The 27,302-nt window shown below is 38.4% G+C and overlaps 1 protein-coding gene across 5 annotated transcripts; it reads left to right on the top strand.

Moving 5' to 3' along the window:
• The first annotated feature begins 1,133 nt into the window (after positions 1-1,133).
• tbx5a (T-box transcription factor 5a) lies at positions 1,134-26,395 on the top strand. Of its 5 annotated transcripts, none has more exons than XM_085413927.1 (9): positions 1,134-1,273; positions 7,609-7,782; positions 8,574-8,668; positions 10,065-10,184; positions 11,141-11,288; positions 16,855-17,007; positions 19,803-19,894; positions 21,323-21,555; positions 23,160-26,395. In XM_085413927.1, exons 2-9 carry the CDS (start codon positions 7,639-7,641, stop codon positions 23,750-23,752), a joined length of 1,578 nt encoding a protein of 525 aa, XP_085270053.1. In that variant the 5' UTR covers positions 1,134-1,273; positions 7,609-7,638; the 3' UTR covers positions 23,753-26,395. The 5 variants fall into 5 exon arrangements, with proteins under 5 accessions (XP_085270053.1, XP_085270052.1, XP_085270051.1 ...); XM_085413926.1 differs by lacking the exon at positions 1,134-1,273 and adding an exon at positions 4,734-6,909 and having other exon boundaries at positions 7,612-7,782; XM_085413925.1 differs by lacking the exon at positions 1,134-1,273 and adding an exon at positions 4,734-6,909.
• The last annotated feature ends 907 nt before the right edge of the window (positions 26,396-27,302 follow it).

Raw genomic sequence — 27,302 nt, 5'->3', positions numbered from 1 at the left:
AAAGTAGAGCCCTGTACATGAACATGCATGCCTTCGCGCGCGCACACACACACACGTATATATATACACACAATATACCGCTCAGCCCAGCGTTGCCATGGAGGCTCGGATACCTTATCTTCGTTTCTTCTAGTGGAACAAGGGTAAACTCATTCACGAGGTCGACGGTGAGGAGGGGAGTGGATAACAAGACAGCCAAAAAAGACTCAGAGCGGGTGGCAGACCACAGGCCCATGTGTGGCTATGGAGGGTGAAACCATAGTGGATTAGGCTAGAGTTTGTAACTCTTCATCCTTATGCAAGAAACTGAAAGACATGGGAGGCTAGTGGTGGCTGAGTGAGGATGTGGACGTTACTCAGCAGCAAATGAGTCATCAGTCGGTGAAACTTAAGTCCGGTCACTCAAACAACGCAATCAGCAGTTCTGACACACATTTTGCTCTCATGAAGCTTTTCATCACGATGCTGCCACAAATTAGTACTTATAGTCTTTAAGGTTAGGTACTGATACTGCCTTGGCTCCCTGGCTTCGAACGAGGTTTTTCAAGGGTTTGGGTTTTAAAGGAGCAGTCAGAAAAAAAATATACTCTCTTCTTTTATTATGAAGTAACAGTTTTCTCCTGTGATGGTGAAATTTCTGCCGAATAAACCAACAGCTGAGTGCGGAGGATTAATAAGAAGGTGTCATGATATTCAGTTGTTTGTGTTTGGTCATAAATTAGTCATAAAATCCATCCCATGCTTCTGTGAGGCCCGTTAAATCTGCAGATAGGGAAGAGGTGTGTAAACATAAGCACTAACATTCTAAATGAAGGTGAAGCGCGCGCGTGTGTGTGTGTGTGTGTGTGTGTGTGTGTGTGTGTGTGTGTGTGTGTGTGTGTGTGTGTGTGTGTGTGTGTGTGTGTGTGTGTGTAGATTCATCATTGTTTAATCACATTTAAAGCGCCGCTAGTTTGGTCCTTCAGATCTTGGAAAAGATTGCGCCTTAAACATGAAAACTTTTGTTTTCCTTCTGTCTCCTCTCCTCCTGGCTCAGCTCATGATAGCCAAACTGTGGATGGGTTTTCAGCCACAAACCTCACAGACGGTTTTTGGCGCTGAGCATCTGGGCAGCACTTTTCCGTGATCCAGGAGTTCCTGGTTGGACTGGTGGTTAGCCACACCAGCGCTTTCACCTGCCTGACTGCTTAAGTCTTACCAGACTTTAAACGGCTCCAAACAAGTGGCAACATCAGCTCACACACTCAAGCAGCTTGGGACAGTCAGGAGGAAGGTAGGGTGTGTCGCTCTGATTTGTTTGGCACTTTTTCATTTGCACCTGGATGAGTGGGATTTGTAGTTTCTGAACAGGATTTTTTTCTCATACATAATATTAAGGTCTTTGTGGACCCTAAACACTCCACATTCTGAGTCTATAAGGAGAGGAGTGAGGTGGTGGTCAGTATATTGTTGCTCGGATTTCTTTCGGGGTGTATTAAGAGTTTAAGTTGCAGAGTAAACACTAATTATCCAACATGGTCACCGAGCTTATTTAGACTTTAGTTTTGTTTTTTGTTTGTCTGCGAGGAGAGTTTTTTTTCGTGCTTTAAAGAATACACTAACATACTGTGAAAAGCTCAGAGTGTCCTCTGTCTTGCATTTTCATCAGCTATATGAATATTATTTCCTGTTTCTCTTGATGAAAAATAACTTTATCTTCCCGGACTTTTCACGTGTTCTGTCATGCTCAACAAAGTACTCGTCGCTGTGTATGCAATTTCGGATTTCAAATGCATTGTATTAATTTCGATTTTTGAATTCTTAATTTTATTTTAATGTAGACGTGACGATTAGTCTCTCTAAATAATTTCGGTTGCTGATGGGATGTATTTTGTTACAATTACATTTATATGCAATGTTTGTCTAAATTTTGGACGTTTGTAAGAAAATGTTGCACATCTTATAATGTAAGTAAGGACATTTCATTTTTATAGCACATTTATGTTGATTGATGTTTACATCAATGCTGTAACTGCAATAAGTTAGTTAATTAACCAATTCGCACTACAACCTGGTTTGCCTCTTACCTGTAATTATTTTTATTTAAGTAACCATTGTCCTTAATGTAAATATGTAAGAAAATTGTGTATGTTTCTGTTCCGTGTCCTGTCTCTGTTCCCCAGAGTGCTCGATAAATTTTATAATAATAAGAAGAAGAAGAAGAATAATTATTATTATTATTATTATTATTATTATTATTATTATTATTATTATTATTGCAGAAAATCATTACAGTTATTTTTGTAGTTAGCTCTGTAGTGGTTAACAAGAAACTCTAAACTCACCTTTTACCACGTGATCTAAAACTGAGGCATTTTGAGGCAAGCCAACCAATGTGACTTAAAGTGATATTCTTATGATAAGCAATGACTGTATTGTTTTCGAAATTCTGCCAATATGATGACAAATACTAATATTTTAATATATCACTGTTCAGTTTTTATGTTATTTTAAACGGAATAATTACAAAATAAAAGTTTTATTTTTATATTTCATAGACCATTTAACCTTTAAATGCATGTATGTAAGTATCAGCCTATCATTTATATATGTGCGCAAAGGCAAGACAAGCGGAACTTTAGCCCATCTGCGATGCTTACTTTTTAAGGATAAACTCGTTAATACACACGTTTTTTTCCTTGAGTGGGCTACTAAAAAATACAATTAAAAATAAAGTAAAAATCAAAGACTGTTTAAAGACGCTTTCGTTCTAATTTTGATTTCTGTAGGCTTAAAAAATACGTCTTTATCCGCGTTGTTTGAGATGGCTGCCTTTAAACTTTAAATTCATGATTAGTTTGCTTTATTAATTATCTAATGATTACCGCGGACTCCAGGTTCTCAAGGACCGAGCTTCGAAGTGTTTTTACGTTTCATAAATAGCCTAAAACATAAGAACGTAAGATTATAGCTTTTTTTCTCTTTCACACAGGCTTTAAAATTTGGGTTTCATCTACCTGCAGCTCCTGTATCAGTACCTATCGTTTCAAGTGCTCATTAAAAAGTAAATAAACAACCAAAAAACGTTTCACTTTGCAGAATGATATGCACAACCTCACACTGCTGGGTTGTATTCCCATTGCTGACATTTTAATTCTAAGACTGTTTTAATGGATTTTTGTTAGACTGCATTTCAGTTACTTGTATTTGTCAGCATCAGCGCGCAGACTTCTCTGTGGACGAGGCCAATAAAATAAATATATATATATATATATATATATATATATATATATATATATATATATATATATATATATATATATATATATATATATATATATATATATATATATATATATATATATATATATATATATATATATATATTTGTTTTATTTTTTCACTCTCACACGTGGCTTGTAAACTCGTGGAGTATCCCTGAATAAATTTCCGTCTTTATCATTTATCAGTTATGCAGTAACGCTGCCTGATAGTCATGTCTGCACTGACAACAGCGTCCGTGTCATTTAAAAGTGCTGTCCGGTCTTCTGCAAACTCTTCGTTTCGCCTGCTCGCTGTTTGTGTGCACACCTGCTGTGTTAAAAGTTACCTGCACCCACTCGACCAAGCAAAAAATTCAACTTCGAGGCGAAAAAATGTGTGGCAGCTTCCCAAAATGTTTTGTTTATTTTACATTTCTTTGCCGGGTTGTTTTGTCTTTAAAATGTAAACAAATAAACAGCTTCACGAAATCTGCAAAAACTTCACAGAAATACATTTGAAAACTGGAAAATTATGATTACAAAGTTTAGACGATTCGTTTTTTCTCCGCGGGAAAATGTTGTTACACAAAGTCTATGGCATAAGACTACATCCCAAAAATATGTGTATATTATTTTATCATATGGCAAAGACGAACCAAATTTAGCACTTTTTTCAGTCAAAAAAATGGGGGTAAGTGAGCACATAGGCCCACCTTCGCTTTTATCAGGAACAAATTCAAATTAATTATGTTTATGGCTTTTTCAAAGGCCTCTGTGAGCACTGCTAAAGTAGTGCAAATATCGCCGAGTCGCTACGGAACAAACACATAGCTCGAGTGGTGTCCGTGTGCAACACTGACTGGTGAGGAAAGTCACCCTGGGGGTGACTACGTAATGAGATAACAGCCTAAAATGCAAATGAGACATTTAAGTGGGCACACTGCAAAAAATGATGCGTTTGGAAAGTTGCAGATTACTGCTCCCGTGTTTCTTCAGAACTAAATTTTGTCCTTAATGGTCGAGTTAAATCGTTATTCTTTTCTTCTTCTTCTTCTTCTTCTTCTTTGGTCTTATTTCAGGAGGAACATGAGAATAGAGGGATTTCATCTGCAAAATTCACGCTTAAAAGTTACTAGTTTGGCACTGTAAGTTTGTTGTGTACTTGCAAAGCCATTATAAAGTCAGATAGATACGCATTAGGGTGATGTACAGTATTATGTATACATGGTGCAATACAATTTGATGTAATATAGGGGGAAAATGCTGTTTTTTTACCATCTAATCCCTCTGTGGTGTGCGGGGTAAACCTGTGTGAAGCCAAAGGCCTAGACTTCCTCATGTTCGCCCCCCAACATGCACACACACACACACACACACAGAGGGAGAGAGAGAAAGAGAGATAACTATATCCCAAATGTATTTATTTTTTTCCTCGGTTCTATGAACCCAGCTTGGTTCCTTGTTCTTCTTGAATAATTAACTGAATAGTAAAATAATGGTTTAAAGTAGGGGAGACCGGGGATAGTTGTAACATTTTTGACATTTCTGTCTGTAAATTGGAGCTCTTTTAAGGTAGTGGATTCAAAATGTAATGCAAAGTATTTACATGTCTCGGCTATTAAATAGTGCAGCTATTTTCTCTGCAGCACAATTACCCATTGCATGGTATGGTCTCAAACACGAAGAGTGAAATGTTACAATTAACCCCATAGTCTGGGTTAGTTGTAACATATCCTGGGGTAAAATGTAACACAATGAAATAAGGGTACTAACAAAACATTAACATGTAATCTTTGTTTATTCAACACATGAATGCACTTACATCCATTTATGTAGCTCTGTGTGTGTGTGACAGAATGCAGAAATCTAGCTTTTGAACATATTCCAACCCCCCAAAAAAGACAAATTATGGAATTTTCTGCAACTGAATATTTAATTAATTTTGGTTGGTCTTCCTTGAGTTTGGCCTCATTGGCTCAGTGGGCATTATAACCTACAACTCTTGCACCAATTTTGAACATAACAATGAAGCTGAAAAAATGTAGTTGTTCACCAGCATCGCAATTCCATTACTTTTTATCATGGCTTACCTTGGTGTGGTTTGCAAAGTGCTTCAGAAAGATGAGGAAATCTGTTTCTTGCACCCATCCTGATTTATTTCCACTACCAGTACTTCCTACTGGTCCATCTCTGACACAGAGGTCTGCATAATGTATGTGTGGGAACACAAACAGTGGAGGAATTGTGTTGCCAATGGCATTAACCACATATACAAAAGCGACCAGTGAACCTCTCTCTGCTGATGTCGTTGCCCCAACTTGTTTAATATAAGTTAAAGTAATAGTGTGGTAAGTTGTAACATCTGCATTATTGTTACAACTAACCCAGACTGTTGCTGTTACAACTGACCCAGACTCCTATAGCCATGAACTAGCTAACATTACAGCCAACGGCTAAAACATTAGCACTAAAGACCTACACAGAATATATCCCCATAGACATACAAATAACATAATTTAAGTTTGATGAGTTTAACTGCAAAGCAGATAATGCTATTAGAAATTGAAATAAAGTAGAAAAACTTACTTTTTGGCATACAAATTACTTTTTTTCGTGTTAAATTGTCTGTGTTTGACAAAATGTGCTGATTTTTCACATGTGATAGCAGAACTGAATTGGGCATGCACAGGATGAGTCACATCATTTGAAACTTAGCCCTGATTGGAGAAATTGGAAGTGTTACAACTGACCCACGTTACAACTATCCCCGGTCTCCCCTACCCAGAGACAAAATTCGGTCGGTAAATTGATATTGTTAATTGCCCAGACATCAGTGCAAGCACAGACAAAACATAGCTTATGATCCTTTTATTAGTAAGTTGTAATAATAAAGAAGGGCAACCTGTTGGCCTATGCCTACTAATGCATGCATGACTGAGCGTCACGCTTGATGAACTTGATTCTATTGTGTGTAGATCTACGGAGAAGAGACTGGTGCTTAACGGCGCACGAATATGTCAATATCAAATGAATTAGAGGCTGGAGACTGGGATCAAGAAGAGGTTTGGAGTGGATAAATAAGAAGAACTGGGGTGTGTACCAGTAAGGAATTATTGCCGCGGACATAAACCAATGCTCTTCCTGCAAAGGCAACACCTCCCCACCTCCCCATCCTCCTCCCTCATAGCCCCACACCGGCACTTCTACGTAGCGGACTCAGTTTCCGCTTCGCACGGTTGGTCAGCGACTCGCAGCGGAGAGTTGGAGAGGGAGCTCCTGAAAAACCAGAGGCTGGGAGAGAGAGGAGGGACGGAGGAGGTGACAGACCTGCTCCGCTGGGAATAGGCTACAGCTTACTGCTAAGTGCCATCGGCAGAGTAGGCTCACAAAACGCACCTCCGCTGTAAAATGCAACAATAAGGCACAGAGCAGCGCCGTGTAGCTGTCAGCGAGCTCCGCGAGGATCTGCGTGGTTTTGACTCCGCTGTGTAGGAACTAACTGAGGGGAGAAACAGTGGGGATTCATGGGGAGTTTGTGCAGCTTCTTCGAGAAAAACGCCTGGATTATCTGATTTTTGATTGATTTCTTATTTTTTGGACGTTTCAAGGCGACACTGCGTTTCTCTGCTGGGCCAGCTGCAGCCTGCGACCTGTTTTTGGTTTTTAGGTAAGCTGATGCTGATCTGAACCGACTGCGTGTACCCACCGTGACTGCATTTCATAACTCGCCCACATCGTAGTAAATGCTACTCCACGTTGCAGGAATCGCAGCTGTCTGCTGAAGTGACACCGTCTGAGTGTAAATGATTTTTTTTTTTCTTTTCTTTAGGAGGCACCTCTGCGATTTATTTTTGCTTCGATCGCCGCCTCGCAGGGCAATACAGCTCATGTGTTTAGTTCTGGGAGCATGCAGGGGGAAAAAGGCGAGGGCCTGCTTCAGTGTGTCACAATAAAAGTCCTAATAGTTTAGTAATGTTGTGAATATTGAAGTTATTCTCCTAAGAATAACATATGCAGAATAAAATGACCTGTATTTGTGAAAAACACATTGCACTAAGCAATTATTAAGAGTATTAAAATGCTTTGGGTTTAAACGTTTAGCTCATGCCATTAACATGAAGGCTTTCTATCATGTGTGTTATATTTACATATTTTATGCTTTCATTTCTGAGCTATCAAAAAAGTATTTTCACTTGACAAAATAGTAACAGCAAGAACAATAAATGTGATTACACAGTGCAAATGAAGCTTATTTGTGTGTCTCTAAATTCATATTAACACAATGTCCTGAAAGTCTGTCTTCAGTTATCCGGTTAGTTAAGAAGGTCGGGCTGCACACACTGACATCTCTGTTTCCGTCTCCCAGCAGCGACGTGTAGTTTTCGGAGCTCCGGTCATGGCGGACCAAGAGGAGACTTTTGTCCTCCAAAACTCTCCAGGTGGCTCGGATTCGAGAGAATTACAGAGCGATAATAAATCAGAGAAACAGAACGGGACCTCAAGCAAATCCCCGTCATCACAGACAACTTACATCCAGCAGGTCAGTGCCGGCTTGCAGGCCTCACACTCACTGCTTCAGGCTGGAAGCTGCGGATTTAGGGGTCACTTTCACTCATTTGCAGGAAAAAAATAGCCTAGGCGTTTTTGTCAGAAGCAGGCAGATACCCTGTTGTTCTTGGCGTTAAAAATATAAAATATAAATCATGACTTAAAAACAAATATCCGCACAGTGAATGGAGTATTTCTGCTAATTTTAGTTCTTTCGGCGTATATATTTACGCTGTTTGGAGATAGAAATGTGATTGGATCTGATATTTAGTCCACTAGTGATTTTTTTTTAAATTTGTGAAATGAAACAACTTCAGCAAAGTCTCAGCAAATTTTTCGTTTCTGTTAAGCTTCATAGCGTAACTGTGTGTGTTATAGTTTATAGTCATATAGGGGATACAGATCAATTCTGTGTGGGTTTATGTTCATTGCACATTAGCTTTGACTATTATAAAATCGTGTTTGCTGCTTCAGTTCTCACGGCAAAGGCTGAACAAGTTAAAGGCTACGGTATTATGGCTGGTTTAAACTGTTAATTCATAAGCTTATTATCCTCTGCATTATTTACAGCTTAGCCCTCAGCGTACAACTCGGTTGTCCAAAGTATTTGCATTTTATTTTTTAAAGTGTTTTAATAAAACACTAAATATTAGACCTACAGTTTTGATTTTTTACAACCTCTGAACTCAGAAGGCCTTAAATGCATGCAGACTAGTGCATGACACCTCTATCTATAATGCAACTTTAGAAAAACCATACACACTAGAATGTTTTACTTTGAAGGGAATGGAGGGAATAAAGGTCTACCTGCACGAAAGGGAACTATGGACGAAGTTTCACGAGGTGGGGACGGAGATGATCATCACCAAAGCGGGACGGTAGGAGCATCTAAAACATTTTCATTATTATTATTATCGCGATTAGAAAGATTTCAGTAGAACTAATGGTTCATTGACTGCGTGTCTGCTTGTCGATGAGGCTTTTAGTTATCTTGGCCGATTTTCGAGCTTAAATATAAACTATAAACCAGACTGGAATTTTCTTGCGTGGGGATCTGGAACCGTACAGAACCACAGAGAAAACACAAGAGCATCTGGTGGACGCTTTAGTGTTCTGCAGCACTACCGGTCCATATTTTAGTCTGGGTGGCCTTGTTGGGAAATGCGATACAGCGAGAGAGCCAACGTGCAAAACGTGCCCCCTTGTGTAAAATGTTACCGATTGTTTCTTTGCGTTGAAATAAAGACATTAAAGAGCATAAGGGCTGCCTTTTGCGCCGTTTTCTCTGTATCCGCTGCAGGTGTGTGTGTGTGTGTGTGTGTGTGTGTGTGTGTGTGTGTGTGTGTGTGTGTGTGTGTGTGTGTGTGTGTGTGTGTAACTGCGTGCAGACACTTCTTGTGATCCAACACGTGTGCAACAGCATGTTGTGCAGGGACCGCGTGAGTGAATGTGTCCTGCTGTCAGCTCCACGGTCGCCCTCAGACTGTATCGAGTCAAAACAGCTCATGTCGCCTGCGTGTGAACTTTTATATGCGCCCATGACTTTTTATGTCAAATAGCTTCGGAGCACCGCTTGCACAGGCTCCTACAAATGAGTAATAGTTACAGTTGAATATTGCTGCATTTCGATGTGCTCTCCAGCGCGGGCAGAAGGCAGTTGTTTTCTTACAGCTGCAAAAAGTCTCCATTATATTCCCGTCAATCATTTCACTCCTGTTTTTGGCAAGAGATGATATTACACAGCATCCATCCTCGTCCGTTAGCCCTTCCCTTTCACTCGTGGGAGAGCTTAGTGTTTCTCTCCGTGTATGTGTGTGTTTTCTGCAATATGACAGCTACCAAATATCCAAAAGATTTACTAGAGGGATGTTGCACGTATGAAAAAAAGGTCTGGAACATATTGAAAAAAATTTTTTATAATGGCTCTTCTCAGATCCAACGCCCTGCCTTGAAAGTAAGATTTTCCTCTCCAAACACCAAAGACGGATATTTATATGTTTTAAATCCTCCCACTTAACCTTTCTCTATGCTTCAAAATATTATTTACTTTTGGTTTGCTTATTAAAGAGTGAATGGCACAGGCTTTATTACGAAAGCATTTGATTTCATATATACATACATATATGTGTGTGTGTGTGTGTGTGTGTGTGTGTGTGTGTGTGTGTGTGTGTGTGTGTGTGTGTGTGTGTGTGTGTGTGTGTGTGTTAATAGGTGTGAGTAGTCATGTACTTGTTTTGTTCTCGCGTGTCCACAACACTTTATTTTCCTGTACAGGAGAATGTTTCCCAGCTTCAAAGTGAAGGTCACAGGATTAAACCCTAAAACGAAATACATTCTACTTATGGACGTTGTTCCAGCTGACGACCATCGATACAAATTCGCCGATAATAAATGGTACGTAAAAACATAACACAGCAACGCTTCTCTAAAAGGATTTGCCTTGCCAACATATACTTTTACGCACCGATGAAAATCCGGGTCATTGTTTTTTTTTTTTGTTTTTTGGTGTGTGTGTTTTTTTAGTTTTTGATTTTGGTTTTTTTTTTTTTGTTTTTTTGGGGGGGGGGGTTGGGGGAGGGGGATCTCAGCTAGTCTCTCGCTTTCTCGCTCTCTCTGGAGTTATTTGCAGCGGGGAGCGTTATATTGTCGTGATGGACGGGAATCGGAAGTGAATATATTATTTCCGGGAGAATTATTAACTGTGTTTTTTCTAATATTTGCCAAGAAATGAAGTCAGCAGGCAGAAATGTTTCTGTCAGTGCTGAGTTTTCTGCGCTGAAAGCAACGAGATAAACTTTTCCTTGCACTGCATCAAAGATTTTTTTTCACACGGCTGTTTGTCTAGAGTCGTTCTCCAAGCGGGTCTTTCTTCTTTGTGTCAGAGCCTTTAATATTGCTAGCTACATGCCAATGATGCCACTGAAGACGCATTAAGCACGGCCTAAAACTAATTCTCCCCTCGTTCCACATATGTTGCAAAACAGTGCCTTTAACGTCTAACGTGACTAGAAGCAATCAATATCCGACAATGGCACGATACAGAAGGCTTCCTTATGTACTGAAGTTTAAAGTTAATAAAGCAAAGTTTTGAAAAAGACGTAATCACCCATAGTTTAGAACTTTAAGTGCAGAAAGTCCCATATTGCGCCATTTTGTGCGTAATAATTAGAAACAGTGCCCCACTAATTTAAGTTTTCCGTTTATAATAAAAATTTAATTTATTATTACATTTTATCCACAGTCATTATCTTCTGCTTCTTTCGACTTGTTAGGACCGACTCAGTTGCGGCTAGCATGTGAGTGTTAGTCCAGCAAGTTTCAAAGCGTGTGACTGTGTTGCTGTGTATCAGGTCTGTGACTGGGAAGGCAGAGCCTGCCATGCCCGGGAGACTCTACGTTCACCCGGACTCTCCCGCCACGGGGGCTCATTGGATGAGGCAGCTCGTCTCCTTCCAGAAGCTGAAATTGACCAACAACCACCTGGACCCTTTCGGACACGTAGGTGCCTGCCTGTCATCAATACTATTTAACCACATGATTGCTAACCTGGTGTTGCACTGACCCAAATCCCGAGAATCCGTTAAGGCCCGACGTGTTACATGATGGCACTAAATGCTTATCTGCAGGTCTCTGCATCGCCATTTATATAAAAATCCCTAACATATTATTATTATTATTATTGTTGTTGTTGTTGTTGTTGTTGTTGTTGTTGTTGTTGTTGTTGTTGTTGTTGCTACTCGCAGCTAATTAAAAGTACGTTTTATTGTTTTCTTGAGGTTAAATATTTTACACACATTTTAAATTGATTAAAGATAATGCTCCTGCCTGGTCATATTTTTTAAAGAGAGGCAACCAGTTTATTGATTTATTTATTTGCTTAAAACTTTGCATTTGATCTGTTAAATGTGCATTAAAACTTAAACATAATCTTTCAGTCATTCTTTCACTGCACCTGTGGAGCCCAAACTTTATTAAGTTGCTTCTGTAAAGATGTGTTTTAGTGAAAGTAAATCGTTTGATAAATTCCATCTAACCATCCATCCATCGCTTTGGTGGAGGGTATACGTTTTATTATATAGATACGTTTATATTTTTTATGTTTTGTCCTTTTTTTCCATTTTTTGTTAAATGTAACTTGCAGTGTTAAAATGAATACGAAAATAGTAAGTAATGAAATGCATTCTGATGTTGAAAACGTCACAAAATTAATTTTAAATAGTGAAATAGTTGTGGTGTTCAATTAGATGCAAATACTTCTACCACTACTATACTACTGCTATAATAATAACAACAACAACAAAAACAATAATAATAATAATAATAATAATAATAATAATAATAGCAATAATAATAATAGTAAGCCTGATATACTTTAAACACAAAAAAAGAAATATAGAGGAAATTTTGTGCCATATGAAGGTTTTTTCTACTTTACTTTTCCAAAGTGGAATCTCCTGAGATTACAAAAAAGTTTGGTGATATTCTGTTTTTACTATTGAACATAATGATGTAAAGGTAATGTTTTGAAGAGTCTCTGTGATCTTTAGATAAATATTCCAGATTGAGACAAATATTTCTTTCTTATCGTGCCATCATCTTATTCTTTAATATGTAATATGTTTGCTATGAAGGTGTTAGTAACATACCTTTTGTAGCACAGTGTTATTATAGCACCCCCTAGGTGCATTAGCCATGGACCTCCTGGAATTCAGCTTGCATGAGTAGAAGAGATCAACTGGGAACTTTTTTAGGAAAAAGGAAAAGGGCAATTGCACCACCACCCACCATCTCCTTCACCCTTCTCAGCAGTAAGAGGCTGTATGGTACCTATTTCCTAGCTTTAACTCCTCATTATTCTAAACTCCCTATCTGGCCTCAGGCTTTTGTGATTCCTGTCTTACCCAAAGCAGAAAGTACAAACATCACTTACTTCATCAACAAATGGGCCCTTTGGCAGCAGGTTTTCATGAAGAAAGGTATCTCGATGGGTACATTTAGGCCTAATTAGATGTCTTTTTGTAGAAACTTTCTTACTAACAGGCTTAGCCATTAAAGGAAAACACAATTATAAATTTGGCAAAGGTTACCTCAACAGCTGGTTTGCTTTCATGAGAAAACATTCCTTAACGCAAGCTGTGTTTGTTTGGTTTTGCTTTTAGAGACGTATTACTCCACAATGCTCGATAGTCCACAAAAAACACGATCTCATTGCATATGACCAATTATTATTATGACCACACACCAATTATTATACTATATATTATTGTTGCCATTATACTATATTCTTATGTATACTTCTGCATCCACTTAAGGTGTTGGTTTCAGTGTGGTAATGAATCAAAGTGAAGCTGGTTTCAGCTTTCAAAGTTACCCACGGAAAAATTAATATGAATTCTAGCACACACAAGCTACTATCTGTCCACATGGCACCTAAAGGAACTGCTCCCTTGCCAAAGCACAGCCGGTGAGATGAAACTGAGTCTCAGTCGGAATGTGAGCAGCACTGTGAATTTTGGGTTAAAGTAAAGTTTGATTGGTTGCAGTGGTTCCTGGCTCGGCCTCTTTCGTGCTGGGAGAGAGCTCCATGGGATTCATAAATGAAGCACTGGTGGCTGTCCAGAAATATACTCCATCAGCTTGTTGGTCCAGCTGGTTGAAATAACTTGTAGATGATTTATAATTACTAGCAGTGAGACATGAGACTAAAACATATTGCTGATGCTGATTAAACCAATACAGGACTGGCCTGAGGTTTTCTTCTAGAAATGTCTGTAAAACATACACGTCAGGGGGCCGGGCAGGACTGAGCTCAGCTTAGGAATTAATCTCAGAGGATGTGGTGCCTTTGTCTTAATGCAAGGTTAATTGTTCTGTTTTTGGTTTGTGACAGTTTTATAACCCATTGAACTGTATTGCATAACCGTGGAGTGTAACCCTCACTCTTAAAACAAATTTGTTATAACAAACATTTTAGTGCGAATCATGAAAGAAGGTAGTTTAAGGAGCTTTGGAAATGTTATGAGAAAATCTTGTAGATATGCTATTTTATTAAGTTTTGTGTAGAAATATAGTGAAGAATAGTGGTTTGAAGTGGGCAGAAGGATATTTGCAAGGAACAGGATTTTTAAATTATACACAGTATGTATAGGTTACACACACATAAGTCATTTTTCTGATATTTTACATATTCGTCGTATGAAAGTGTTGAGGCTGAGGTCTGTTTCACTAAGCAGTTTATTTCAATGGTAATGTGTTTTAGTTGTACCGAAGCTAGGTAATGCATTTTAAAGAAGTGTGTATCTTAAAAGAGATTTATTTAAAGATACAATTATTAATCATAATGTTCTAATTTTGTGAAGTAACTAAGTATATATACTCACTGACTTTAGTTATATTACAGGGTAATAGTTTTGGCTAGCTATTTGGTTTTTAGTTTCCATGAGATTCTACTTACATAAATATCTTCTTTAAAAAAAAAAGTTATACATTAAACTGCCCCAAAATGTAAAAATTCTGTATTCTTATTAGTTAAAGGTTAAACTTTGCCATCTGCAACATTATAATTTTTGTATATAGCATATTTAGTAACAAGTGCTATTTTGTTGTAAGTAATTTTATTTGTGATTCAAGTATCTTAAATTTAATCCCTCTGTACTTTGGCTTTAACAAAGTGTATTTGCTTTGTTGCTTGTTATTCATATCTGTCGATACATATCAAAACCTCCACAACAGCACTAGTTTGGTCACAAAATTACAGAATTAAGTGGTGTTTTTTCTGTATCTGAATTCCTGAATAGTTTGTTTTTGTTTCTGTTTCTGTTTCATACCAATCTGTAGTTTTTGCTCTGATGTCTGTCTCAACTCCCAGAATATTTCTCAGTGTTATTTGTCTTACCCATCAGTTTGCTGCTGCACTCGTCTCCCAGTCTTCCCACACATGTTTTGTGCATGAGGGTGGAGTGTGAGGATCACACTGTTTATATTTGAATGGCAGTGTGTGATGAGCAATAGATGGTGGTGTACAAAGACTGCTAATCCTGAAGCTTGGGGAAACTCTCTGATGTGGAGGAACTTGAAAGTAAAAGGGCAGCAGCCCGGGACCCAAAGTGATCCTTCACTATCATTACATGCGATCATCCAGAAGCTAGGGGGGGGTTGAGGCAGAGATACAGGGAACCAGGCAGGGCAGTGACTGGGCCACGGAGTTGAGGTGTATGCTGAGTCCCCAGTGGGTGGTCTACAGCTACCCCCTCCTCACTACCACATCCCATCCTAATAGCACAAATACTGGACTTTAGGAACCCACGGTTAGTGGGCCATGCTATTTTCCATGGTGAAATGTGCATTTAGACATCTATGCAACTTCTAATATGTGTTCATGACAGACATTTTTAGCCTCTTAAACCATACAGGGTGCTGTATGACATGTTTGCATCAGTGGACTAGTTGTTGTGGTTTGTTCCAATCTTGGACATATATGCAAACTAAGAAATAAGCAGGCAATGAATGCATGAGAAAATCTGCCATTTACCCTGCTTTTTCTTTGCACAGTTTACATAGTTTCGAGTCGTGTTTTGAAGCCTCATTAATGATTCTAAATATTAAGACATAGGGACTGCTGCTTAACAGACACGTGAAAGAAGTTTTTTTGTTTGCTTATTTTTTGTTTTTCAAATACACCATGACAAAACTGCAATACTGCAAAAATCCACAAAAACAAAAAGCTGCGCCTGCTTATGTAACTGAAGTGATCCACTAAACAAATCCTGACTGATGTTTTCTGTCACTTACTTCCATTAAATAGTTTGCATCTACAAGGTGCATGGCAGGCAGCTGAAAAACACTTTCTCCTGCCCATTACAAAAACCTATTCCAGCATGAAATGAGATCAAGTTCAACTGGGAATTAATAATGGATGACTATTGTATTATCTATGTAGGTCTCTATGGTTCATTCGCCTCTGAGAAAAGACTCTGGGTTATGTCTGTGTAATACTGCAGGATGCCCCCATAGGTACTGGAGGTCAGGGCAATCCCCCGGCTCTTCTCATGCTAGCACTGAGACGCAGGTTCAAAAACACTCTTTCAGATAAAGTATAGAAGGAATGGGTATGGCACCGAATGCAGGGATAAGTCAATTAAAAAGCAATTGCCGTCGTTTTTATTAGAAGAATTTAATGGGAATTAAAATAAAATAAATAAATAATATTTCTTCAAGATTGATGGCATTGACTAACAAAAGACAGGTTCATTCTATTCACTGTAGTTCTCATAGGCTGGTTTAGTAAGGTAACAGAATATAAAGGAAGAGGGCATGCATATGTCTATCTCCTGCATTTATCTGTGTGACTGTCATGAGAAGTGCTGTATAAATAACACGGTAAATCACTGTCACTGCAGTAATAATTACAGTGAGAGACAATTTATATTTTTAAAGGGTTTAATTAGAACATTTTAAATCTTTATTCTATTTAAAACACGAGGAATGTTTAAATGACTGTGCTGTAAAAAAAAAAAAAACAAGAAGAAGAAGAATGCAAATTGGTCGACTTTATTTTAAATATCTATAAAAAGGTAAAAATAAAACTTTCATTACAATTTGTTGTTCAATGAAAGTGTTTTAGCCAAACAAGTGTTTTTCAGAAACTATAGCTCAGCTTAGACGTTTTGAGAGGAAAAGTGGATTCCATTACAAAGTAGACAGAATTCGTAAAATTACAGGGACAAAAATTTTTTATTGAGAAGTATAAGCAGACCAGTGCGTTGGTGAAAGTACTGAAATAGACCTTTTGCAAAATAGACTGTAATCTTATCATGTCAGCATGTTGCTCATGCGTAAAAATGGCTAATGTCTTACTAACATTTATTATTTTTATTATTTTTATTATAACAAATATATGGTAAAGTGTTTTCTTACAAAAGGAGATTTTTAATCTTTAAAAAAAAGCGCACTCAAAAAAAACCCCACATTTGAGGACTGGTAGAATGTATCTCATTTTGTTTAATTTTATTTTTAGAAATGACGCCAAATATATGTGTGTAACGCCACTTTCTCTTTATTGCAGATCATCCTCAATTCGATGCACAAGTATCAACCAAGGATTCACATCGTGAAAGCGGATGAAAATAATGGCTTTGGTTCCAAAAACACGGCCTTCTGCACTCACGTCTTTCCGGAAACATCTTTCATTGCGGTGACATCCTATCAGAACCATAAGGTAAAACCTTGGGGTATTTTTGGATATTTTTATTCATTTATTGTCGCGAAAGGGGCAGCTTTAGGTTTACGTATTTTATGGGGTGGTTAAAATTACACAGTGTTTCAAACGGAGGTAAATATAAAGAGGGAAAAAATCAGTTGTGCAAACAGAACCATGCAGTCTGTTGCACTCTCAAAAATGCCCCCGGTGCAAATGCAGGATTGCGCAAAGGTCGATTTCACATTGAAGTTATTTTTTAAAATGTGTTTATAATTTTTGCATAAATTATTTTTTAATAATAATTTTTTTGTCAATTTTTTATGCAGCTCTTGGTCTTCTGTTGGATTAAAGGAGAGGGGAAATAATAGCTCTTTGAGAGTTTAAAGTTTTTCACTAAAAATCGTTGATATTAAACTCAGCTGCTCGCAGGAAAACTTCAGATTCCTGACTAGAACACGTTTCACAGACCCAAGTCCGTGGCATGATTTTATTATTAAGGCTTTTGTTGGAGATAAATAACTACCTACTTTGAAACAGTTCTAGTAATTATTTTTTAAATTCATTTGTTGGTGTTTGATTTTCAGTCTATTTCAGTGTAGATGAGACTATCACTGCATGCTTTATTTCGAAGCTCTCCTTACGCATTGCTCGTATATAGACGCGCAAAAAACAGATCTCAGTCTAAAAACTTTGAAGATTTAATTACATATACCCGCACAAGGGAAACCAGATTTTACATATGCTATTCAAATGTTTGCCTTTTTCCATTTATTTTCTAAGCTTCTCTTTCTCGGTTAACGACGGAGCTTTAATTAACATTATTGAGTTATAAATTAAGTTTCTTACCGTGTTTAATTGGAAACAGAAAACCTTGGAATCACCCTTGTTTTTCACGTATCTGGAATCTGGAAACTTATAACATCAGATTAGAGTTAAAGATGTGATTTCTTGAGCCGCACAGCCTCGTATTTTCTTTTTGTTTTGTTTTTTTTAAGTCGCCATTGCGTGTTCAGACTTGTGAAAGTAGCAGGAATAAAATTCAATATTTACACTGTCCACATTTCTGGGCGAGGGGAAAAAAATCTTGGGAATACAAATATCTGCAAACAGCATCTGTTTAACATCCTTTAACCATGCAGGCCTATATGTTTTTAGTTTGGGGAATATGGGAGAAAGGGGCGAAAGCTCATAATGTCCCCGCAGCCAATCCAGGTCTCCGGGCTTCTGGGAACAGGAAGCACAAATGACCAACATTCTGTAGAAACCATTCATTATTTTTGAGCCTGTTACTAGGGGCTGAGATCGTAACTGCGGGCTAATTATTAGGGCTTTCCAGACCTGCAGGAAAGAAAGGGGCATTTCGGGTTTCGAGGCTCTTTTTTTTCTTGCCACATTTGTCTAATCAAACAGTTTTAAGCCTGCCAAAAGGAGTGGGCTACGAGCTGCAGGCATCTGTCCAATTCACCTGTTAGACTCTCAGCTAATGAAATGGTCAAAGTCTTTGGTTTCAGCTCTTTCCTGTCGTAGCTGTAATTAAAGCATTTTCTCCAGAAACTGAGGTTTCTGGAGTGGTATGTTTTCTTAAGATTTTTGTGAAACTGGGAAGATGAATTAAGACCAGCTCATATTTTTGTTCTTTTCTTTTTAAAAAAAAAAAAAAAATCTTACTTGAACTACTTCACTTCATTTTGCATCTGGAAATGTGTTTATGTCAGCCTCAGTTATTTTAATGAGAACAGTTTGGACACAGCCTAGTCAAACTACAGCCTTTGAATTTCGACTCTCAAATTATTTTTTCCTTTTTTCCTCCTATCTGCTAATTCTAGTCAGAACAAAATCTTTTGTAAAATATTTAATTTTCTCTCTGTAAACTCAGCTGAGAATAAGATTGTTGGACTGGATAATTATTGGTCTAGGTGTATTTTTGGAAGACATGCAGGGGGATAAAAAGGGCGAAATAGACTCTGAATTTTTAATGCCAAACTTTTAAAATGATGAGACAGTGTATAAATGATCTGACAGACAGCTCGTATTAACAAGAAGCTAGCGAAGTGTCACATGAGAGATTTTACAAAGTTTGCTGAAAGTGTCAGCCAGCGTGCACACAAACTTCCAGTCTTGTCAAAAAGCTGGAAGCACACGAGAGCTGCCAGCTAATTACCTGCCAGAAACCACTGCTCACGAGAGGGATATCCCGGGACTGGGTTAAACCACTCTGGGATTAACTTATTGTTTATGGGTGGCTCTGAAAGTAATTTCTGCTTCTATTTGTTTGGTATTGATAGAGACTTTTTTTACCAAAACATTAAGTCATAGAATAAGTCTTATGATTTGTATCTGTCATGCACGAGCCAGCTATCTCCTAAGCTAGACATCATCTAATGTAACATCATAAATTAAGCAATGAAAGATGATTTATATAGACATGTTTTTATTGAACTATTGCACTCAGGAACTCAGCTCAGAAAGTATCTCAGGTTTCTGGAAATATGATCTGTTATTTCACTCTTGGGTAACTTGTGAACACTTACATGCATCCAAAAAAAAACCTGTAAAGCCCCGGTTTTCTCCAAAAATATATGTTTAATATTGTCATCATAAAGCCCCTGAGTTGAAGAGGACTTGTCTTGTCTGACAGTCTGGCACACAGCGAAATGCTGCTTTTAAATAGCTGCTATTTCAATGCATGTGTGGGTTGGCTGTAATTGGGTGCTTTTAAACGCAGCTGACAATGAAATGACATAAGCAGCACAACAATTGACTCTTACTGCAACAGTGTATGTTACTGACACTTCGTGTGTTTGCTCTTACAGATAACCCAGCTGAAGATCGAGAACAACCCATTTGCAAAAGGATTCCGTGGTAGCGATGACATGGAATTACACCGGATGTCCAGAATGCAAAGGTAAATGTGGGAAAAAAAACAATCAAAATACACGTTATTCTTGCTTGCTTTTCTTTTTCTTTTCTTTTTTTTCTTTCATAGATCCTGCTTCTGATATATGGAAATACTGACCCATACTAAATGTTGTGAAATGAGTAGATAAATGTTACCTCAATTAGGCAGGGATTACTGACATCCTGGTCACACTGTCACTTAACGAGCCCCACTTTAATCCCTCAATCACCCAAATGCAAACCAGTCGTATGTGTTATTTTCAGTGAGTGTTATTTTCAATGATGTAAGTGTAGTTCTTGATAGTCAGCCAGTTTTCATGCTGAAGACTTTTATGGCTGATCTGGCAGAACCTCTGAAACACAAATGTAACATCTCTCTTCCATAGAGCTCTTTCTACCAGGATGTTCCAACTCCTTATGTGGACTGTGCTGTGTGTGTGTGTGCAGTGTATATATGTGTGTGTTGGTGGTGTGTGTGTGTGTGTGTGTGGGGGGGGCACGCATTTGTGCTGAACTGGTGGTGTCTCTTGGTCAGGCAGCCAAGGCACTACACGACCACATTGATCTCTCCCCTCCCTCGCTCTATTATTCAGTCCAGATGAGGAATGGAGTATGAGTCCGTACTGCGTGGAAAACACTTTTTCAAAGGAGAAAATCTGGTTTTGAAAAAAAACAACCCCCTTTGGGCAGCCAGTTCAGACTCTATGTGAATTCAAATGAGGAGGGAAAAAAAATCCCAAATCAGACCAAACAGGAAAGGTTGTTTGGCATTTCCATAAGGTGTTAGAAGAATGCATCCACTCTAAAACCTTTACTCTGATGCACAGAATAATGATCAAGTACCTCACAATCCGTGTTGCAGTAAAAAAAGAAGTAGCTTTATAAAAAACCGCATGCCTGATTGTACTAGACGCACGTTAAATTTCTTTAAGTAGGTGCGTTCCACGAGCTAATGAAACGTTTCAAGTGAAATGCATTTCAGCTATCAAAACTTGTAAATCTATAGAAGCTGGTGAGAGTCCAAACCACACTATCAATCTTTCATGCCTTTGTCCAATCCTGCAGAGGACAGTAAGCAATGCACGTCTGCTCTTGGTTACAATATCAAGGGGAGAGCTTATTGCAAAACCAGGTCAGGTTTTCAACTGAATCCACCCCTGATATCAAAGAACTAGAAGTAGCAAAATGATCTATTGATGGATCCTGAGGATTTATAGGGGCAAAATATTTTGGACTGAATATCCCCCCCCACCCCCCAGACGTTTTTCTCTGTGTCCTAAGTGGAAGTAAATCACTGATGGTGATCCTCGTTGGTTGTCTTTGACAAATGATCTTATGATGAAATGCGGAAGATTAAAATAGTTCTGCTTTGTTGACAGCAAATTATAGTTGAAGATAATAACTAACAACTGTGATCGTTTGTGTGTGCACGTAGTACCAAGGAGTATCCAGTAGTGCCTCGCAGTACAGTGCGGCAGAGAGTGGGCTCCAGCCAGAGTCCATTTAGCGGGGAGGTCCAAGGCCTGGCCACACCAAACAGCCTGAGCTCCCAGTACTCCCAGTGTGAAAATGGTGTCACAAGCAGTTCACAGGACATGCTGCCCCAGTCGGGTTCCTACCCCCTGCCTCATGAGCATGGCCAAGAGTACCACTGTATCAAGAGGAAAGGTAGGTGAATCTTTTATTTATAATATTTTTTTTAAATAAATGTTTATTCTTGAACACATCATGTGTGTACATGAAGATTTGTAAACTAAAACAAATGACGTGAGATGTGTTACGTTAAACAAAGAGTAATTTAAAATATAGTGTCTGCTATTTAATATTGCTATATGTCATGTACAACCCCAGTTCTAGAAAATCTGGAATGCCATGCAAATAAACACAAAATGCTTTTATTGGAAAGTCTAATAAAGCTACATTTTCTTCACAGTAGAACATAGGAAACATGTCAGATGTTTAAACTGAGACATTTCAACATTTCATGGAAAAATACAAGCTCATTATGAATTTGATGGCAGAAACATCTCTCTAAAAAGTTGGGATGGGACAACAAAAGGCTGGAAATGGAAGTGTTACAAAAAAGAAACAGCTGGAAAGGAAAATGAGGAAAATTTTACATAAGATCCTAATTAGGCTAATTGCCAGAGGTCAGTAACATGAGTGGAGATTAAAAAAATAAAAGAGCATCCAAGAGAGGCAGAGAAGCCACATCAGCAACAAAATGCATGTACAAATTAGGAGCAATTTCAGAATAGTGTTCCTGAATGTAAGGCTACAAAGACTTTAAAAGTCTCATCATCTACAGCCCTACTGAATCAAAAGATCCGTAGAATCTGAAGAAATCTCTGTGTGCAAGCAACAAGGCAGAAGATCAATTGGATGCCTGTGATCTCCGGGCCATCAGGCAGCACTGCATTAAAACAGGCGTGATTCAGTCATGGAAAAAATTGCACTTCTAGAAATCATTTTCTGTGAAAAGAGTTCATTGCACCATCCAGAGTTAAAGGTCTATCATGGAAAGAAGTACCCATATGTGAACATGATCCAGAAGCATTGCTGTCTTCTCTGAGCCAAGGTTCATTTAAAATGGACCCAGGCAAAATGGAAAAGTGTTCTGTGGGCAGATGAATCCAAATTTGAAATTCTTTTTGGAAAACATGGACGTCAAATACTGTGAATGAAGGTGGAGAGTGGCTGTAGAGGCAAAGCCTAGGTGTTAAGCACGGTACAAATCTCAGAAGCCTTCATCTATCATCGTATGGACATGCATCACTGCCTATAATTGGCAGCTTGCACATCTGGAATGGCACCATCAGTACTGAAAGGTAGATACAGGTTTTACAGCAATTATGCTCCAATATATTTAGCACAACAATGCTAAACCCGAACTGCATCTATTGCAACAGTATGGCTTCATAGAACAAGAGTCCGGCTGCTCAACCGGGCTTGTTCAGCAGCTGATCTCCTGAATTCCCTCATATGTACAGACTGTCGTTAAAGAAGAGGGGATGCTACACAGTGGTAAACATAGCCCTGTCCCAACTTTTGTGAAACATGTTGCTGCCATCAAATTCAAAATGAGCTTTTCTTAATAGTTTTCTTAATGTGGCACATGTTCTCAATTAATCATTTGATATGTTTTCTGTGTTCTACTGTAAATTAAATACCAGTTTATGAGATCTGCAAATCATTGCATTCTGTTTGATAACAGTTTGTATTTTCCATCTCCTGAATAACACAATTGCTCACCTTTCTAATTCCACCTGCAGTGGATGATGACTGTCACTCAGGAGATCACAGCTACAAGAAAGCATATCTGGAGAGCTCATCGAGTGAGGAGGACCATTACTACCGCCCTGTTGGCTACGCTCAGAGCCTCAGTCTCTCCGGTGGGCCTTACCGCAGCGAGTCTAGCCAGCGGCAGGCCTGTATGTATGCCAGTGCCTCGCAAAGCGCTGAGCCTGTTCCCAGTTTGGAAGACATCAGCTGCAACACTTGGGCCAGTGTATCACCCTATGGTAGCTGTTCTGTCACCACCATGCAGCCCATGGATCGACTGCCCTACCAACACTTCTCCGCTCACTTCACCTCAGGGTCTCTGGTGTCCAGACTAGGTGGGGTGGGAGGCCACGCCTCTCCACAGCTGGGTGATGGCCACCACGCTGCAATGTACCAGAGCTCTATGACCCATCAGACTCTGGGCCGCCAATGCAGTCCCGGGGCTGGGATCCAATCACCAGCAGCCAGTCTGCAGGGAAATGAGTACCTGTATACACATGGCATACCACGTACACTATCACCACACCAGTACCACTCTGTACATAGTGTAAGCATCATGCCAGAGTGGAGTGAGAACAGCTAAAGAAGTTGTTTCTCTCCCCCCCCCTCCCCCCCCCCACTCTATAAATACGGTACAAAAAAAAAACACAACAAAGGACCAAAACAAGGCAGTGTGTAGATGAATTTATATTTATATTTTTTTTAAAGGTCTTGCTGTTCATCCTAAAGAGACCAGTGTTGGTTCACAGTGGATGTGCATAGTAGGATGGTGCTGACTAGAAGAGAAGGCATCTTATCACTTACCTTGTTGTGACAGCATGTGCACTTATAAACAAACAAACAAACAAAGAGGAGCTGGACAAAAGCAGAAGCAAAGACTGCTCAAGAGCAGAGCACGCAGACACAAAAGCGAAGGTCAGAAATGCTTCAGAAGCATGTGGTCCGCAGGTCGACTGCGAACTCGTGTGGCGGTGCTTTTTCTTGGATGTCCGGATTTTTAGTCAGACCATTAAATGTGTTTGCAACCACAAGTACAAAGCTCTTTTTGGACTATATAACAAATTTGTGTAAAAAAACAAAACAAAAAAAGGACACTTGTCTTCTGTTATATTAGCCCAAGTTCTCATTTTTAAAATAGTTTTTGTAGTTAACAAGTTACATTGTAAAATTGTTATAACTTAAACCATGAATAAGCAAGTGTGAGCCTTTGTTGTAGCTCTTGCTTACTCTTAAATCTGTCAAAAGGGTTTTTTTTTTTTGTTTTGTTTTTGTGTTTTTTGCTTTGTTTTGCTTTGTTTTTTCGTTTTCGCATATTTACATGCACTTCAAAAACCTTATATTAATTTAATGATGTGAAACGTGACAGAATAATTGTTCATTCGTGCCCAGACGTTTCAGGCAGAAACTGCCCTCACCACATGCAACGGTGTTACAACCAAGCAGCAGTACTGAAAAACTGATACTGACCATGTTGAGAAGCAGAACCGCAGAACTTACTCTGGTAATGATTGTGATTGACCTTGGTAGCTAATTAAATCAAGATTTAATCAGGAACTTGTATAATTTCATTGCAATGTGCACAGCACTCCAGTGTTGAGAATTCAGGAAAAGCCCTAAAAAATCTTTACACCCACATTGCCCACAGGTGTGTACTCACTACTATAAACTCCACTCGCAAAAGACAATGAAAATGTATCAACATATCATCCTGTTTTTCCCACGTGGCATGATCGAAAAACTAGCAAAAACAGAACAATGATAAGAAATCCAAAATTCTGTGTCAGCATCCACTAATAAATATACATTTTTGTTAATGATAAATGTAGGTTACATAATATAATTAAAAGAATTTGACCCCGAGTAATCACATGGCCAAAACACAACCCTACAGTATCATTTTTCATTCATGCTGTGTGTTTGTGGCCTTTTTTGTGGAGTTCTTCTTGCCTCAGCCTCATTAATGCATCGTTGAATGTGTTAAATGTTTGATTACAGCTATTTAACAGTTGGAGATCAAGATGTAGTTAGCTCTACAATACGCAAACTCACAACTTCAGACAAAAACAGCATTCTTTCTCCACCAAATGTATTATTACAACAGCAATATTATGACTGATGCAATTAAAGTGTTCTTCTGGACCTACACACTATTATAACTACATTATTACAACTTTCAGGAAAATCATTATGAGTTATAATCCCTGTTGCAGAGGGCTAACATTCTGCCATCAGTAAAGAATGTCCAAAATGTTTTTCCAGTGCTCCGGACACACAATATTATAGTGGAACTCACTCCACTGAATGTGTTTGTATGTTCTCTATATGTTAAATCATACTATTTTTTATTTACATTGTCAAGAAATCAAAAAATGTAAACATTTTCTCCACTCAAGTGTTTGATATTTTACCCATTTGTTACCTGACAGTCAAGAATGGCTCATTCCACAGCACTTTGTTATGCTGCCAAACCCATGCCACAGTCTACGTACTCATGGAGGAAGAGCTCATTATTTATTTGGACTGTGGAGCCTATACTTGGCGTAAGCTACACTACAAAAAATAAGGTTCTTGGTTGATGGTGAACTGTTGTGCCTCACTCACATCCATCACAATCATCTGAATATGTTGAAACTTACTGTAGTAAGCACTACAACATCAGATAATTTGACAAAGCTTTTTGTAACTGCAACACCATCAAATCTTTTTTTTTTTTTTTTTTTGGGGGGGGGGGGGGGGGGTGTCAAATTTTGATTGTGTGTTTTAATGCACAGTCAACACCATTATCTGGTAAGCGCTTAACGTGTGACAAGGAGACAGGTAAAGTAGCAGTTAGACATCAAATGGAATGTAAATCTGAGAATGCAGATAAAATATACTTGATTTCATTATGAAGCAAATGTCAGTTCCATCATAAAAATGACCGTGGGTTAGCGGCCTGTTTCACATGTGGACAAAGGCTAATTTTTAAGTGCTTGTAGTCGATAGAATGTTATTTGTCAATAGTATTTATTTAACAACTATGGAAATCAGCTTGCTCCTGCATGTATCAAAGATAGATGGTTCAATTTCTTTTTATAGCCGGCTTTTTATGATTGTATAGGATTTTCTAATCATGCTTCTATAGAAAACAGGAGATTACTATACAGCTGTCAAAAAGTATCAAAACAAGAATGGAAAACATGAAAATGTGGATATCTTTGTAAATAAACATGTACATAACAGAATACCTGCAATAAATTAAAAAAAAAAAAAAAAAGAAACTTGCTGGATTGTTTTTAAATTTTTTGGTTGCATTTTGTTTCAGGTGTGGATTTAGGGGCCACCGTATGGATTCACTGGCCACTTTATTCGGTACAGTTTGCTAGTATTGGGTTATACAGCTTTTCTGCCTTCATGGCACAGATTAAACAAGGTGCCAGAAACATTCCTCTGGGATTTTGGTCCAGATTGACTTGATAGCATCACACAGTTGGTGTGGATAGATGCCTGTTCCACCACATCCTAAAGGTGCTCTATTGGATAGAGATCTGATGAGTGTGGAGGTCATTTGAGTACAGTCAACTCACTGCCATGTTCAAGAACCCAGTTTGAGAGGATTTGAGCTTTGTGACATGGCACCATATCCTACGGGAAGCAGTTATGTGGGTAGATTAGATGTTTAAATGATGCTCTGTTCGTATTAAGGGGATGGCCTTTTTGTGTAAGATTTTGCATGGTCTTTCCTGTGCCTCCTGACTGAGTATGTAATGTAGTTTAAGCATTTAAGATTCATAGAATCAAATGCTGTACGAGTGTTTGGTTAAACGTGACTTGAGCACTTTGCTTGGTAAGTATGACTAGGAAAGCACTTTATAAATGTCAGTCCATTTTCATAAATTTTGGTATATAAACTATCCAATCAAATGGTATTTTGTTGTTAGTTTTTTAGGGATTTGCTCTTTCACTTACCAGTTATGTTTAATGTAAGTCAAAGTGTAGGTTTCCTCTATGTACATTTTCTGCAGTTTCCATGTATAGTGATTTTATTGTGGTTGACTTCTGGCTGGTGACAAAAATGTGCAAAGAGTCACATACCTATCCATGTAAATCTCCAAAGAGAAGGGTATATTAACATATGCTTTATTGGTCTAAGA

The sequence above is a fragment of the Rhamphochromis longiceps genome, linkage group LG7 (assembly GCF_057381845.1).
Source record: "Rhamphochromis longiceps isolate RC_006_pf linkage group LG7, R_longiceps_female_GT1.1, whole genome shotgun sequence".
Taxonomy (NCBI): Eukaryota; Metazoa; Chordata; class Actinopteri; order Cichliformes; family Cichlidae; genus Rhamphochromis; species Rhamphochromis longiceps.
The sequence above is the reverse complement of the archived record's forward strand: the minus strand, read 5'-3'. Positions and strand labels throughout refer to the sequence as shown.

Coding starts and splice junctions, on each gene's coding strand:
- tbx5a (XM_085413927.1), top strand. CDS start 7,639: ATGGCGGACCAAGAGGAGACTTTTGTCCTCCAAAACTCTCCAGGTGGC. Junction 10,185..11,140: donor AAATTCGCCGATAATAAATG/GTACGTAAAAAC, acceptor GCTGTGTATCAG/GTCTGTGACTGGGAAGGCAG. Junction 21,556..23,159: donor CCACTGTATCAAGAGGAAAG/GTAGGTGAATCT, acceptor TTCCACCTGCAG/TGGATGATGACTGTCACTCA.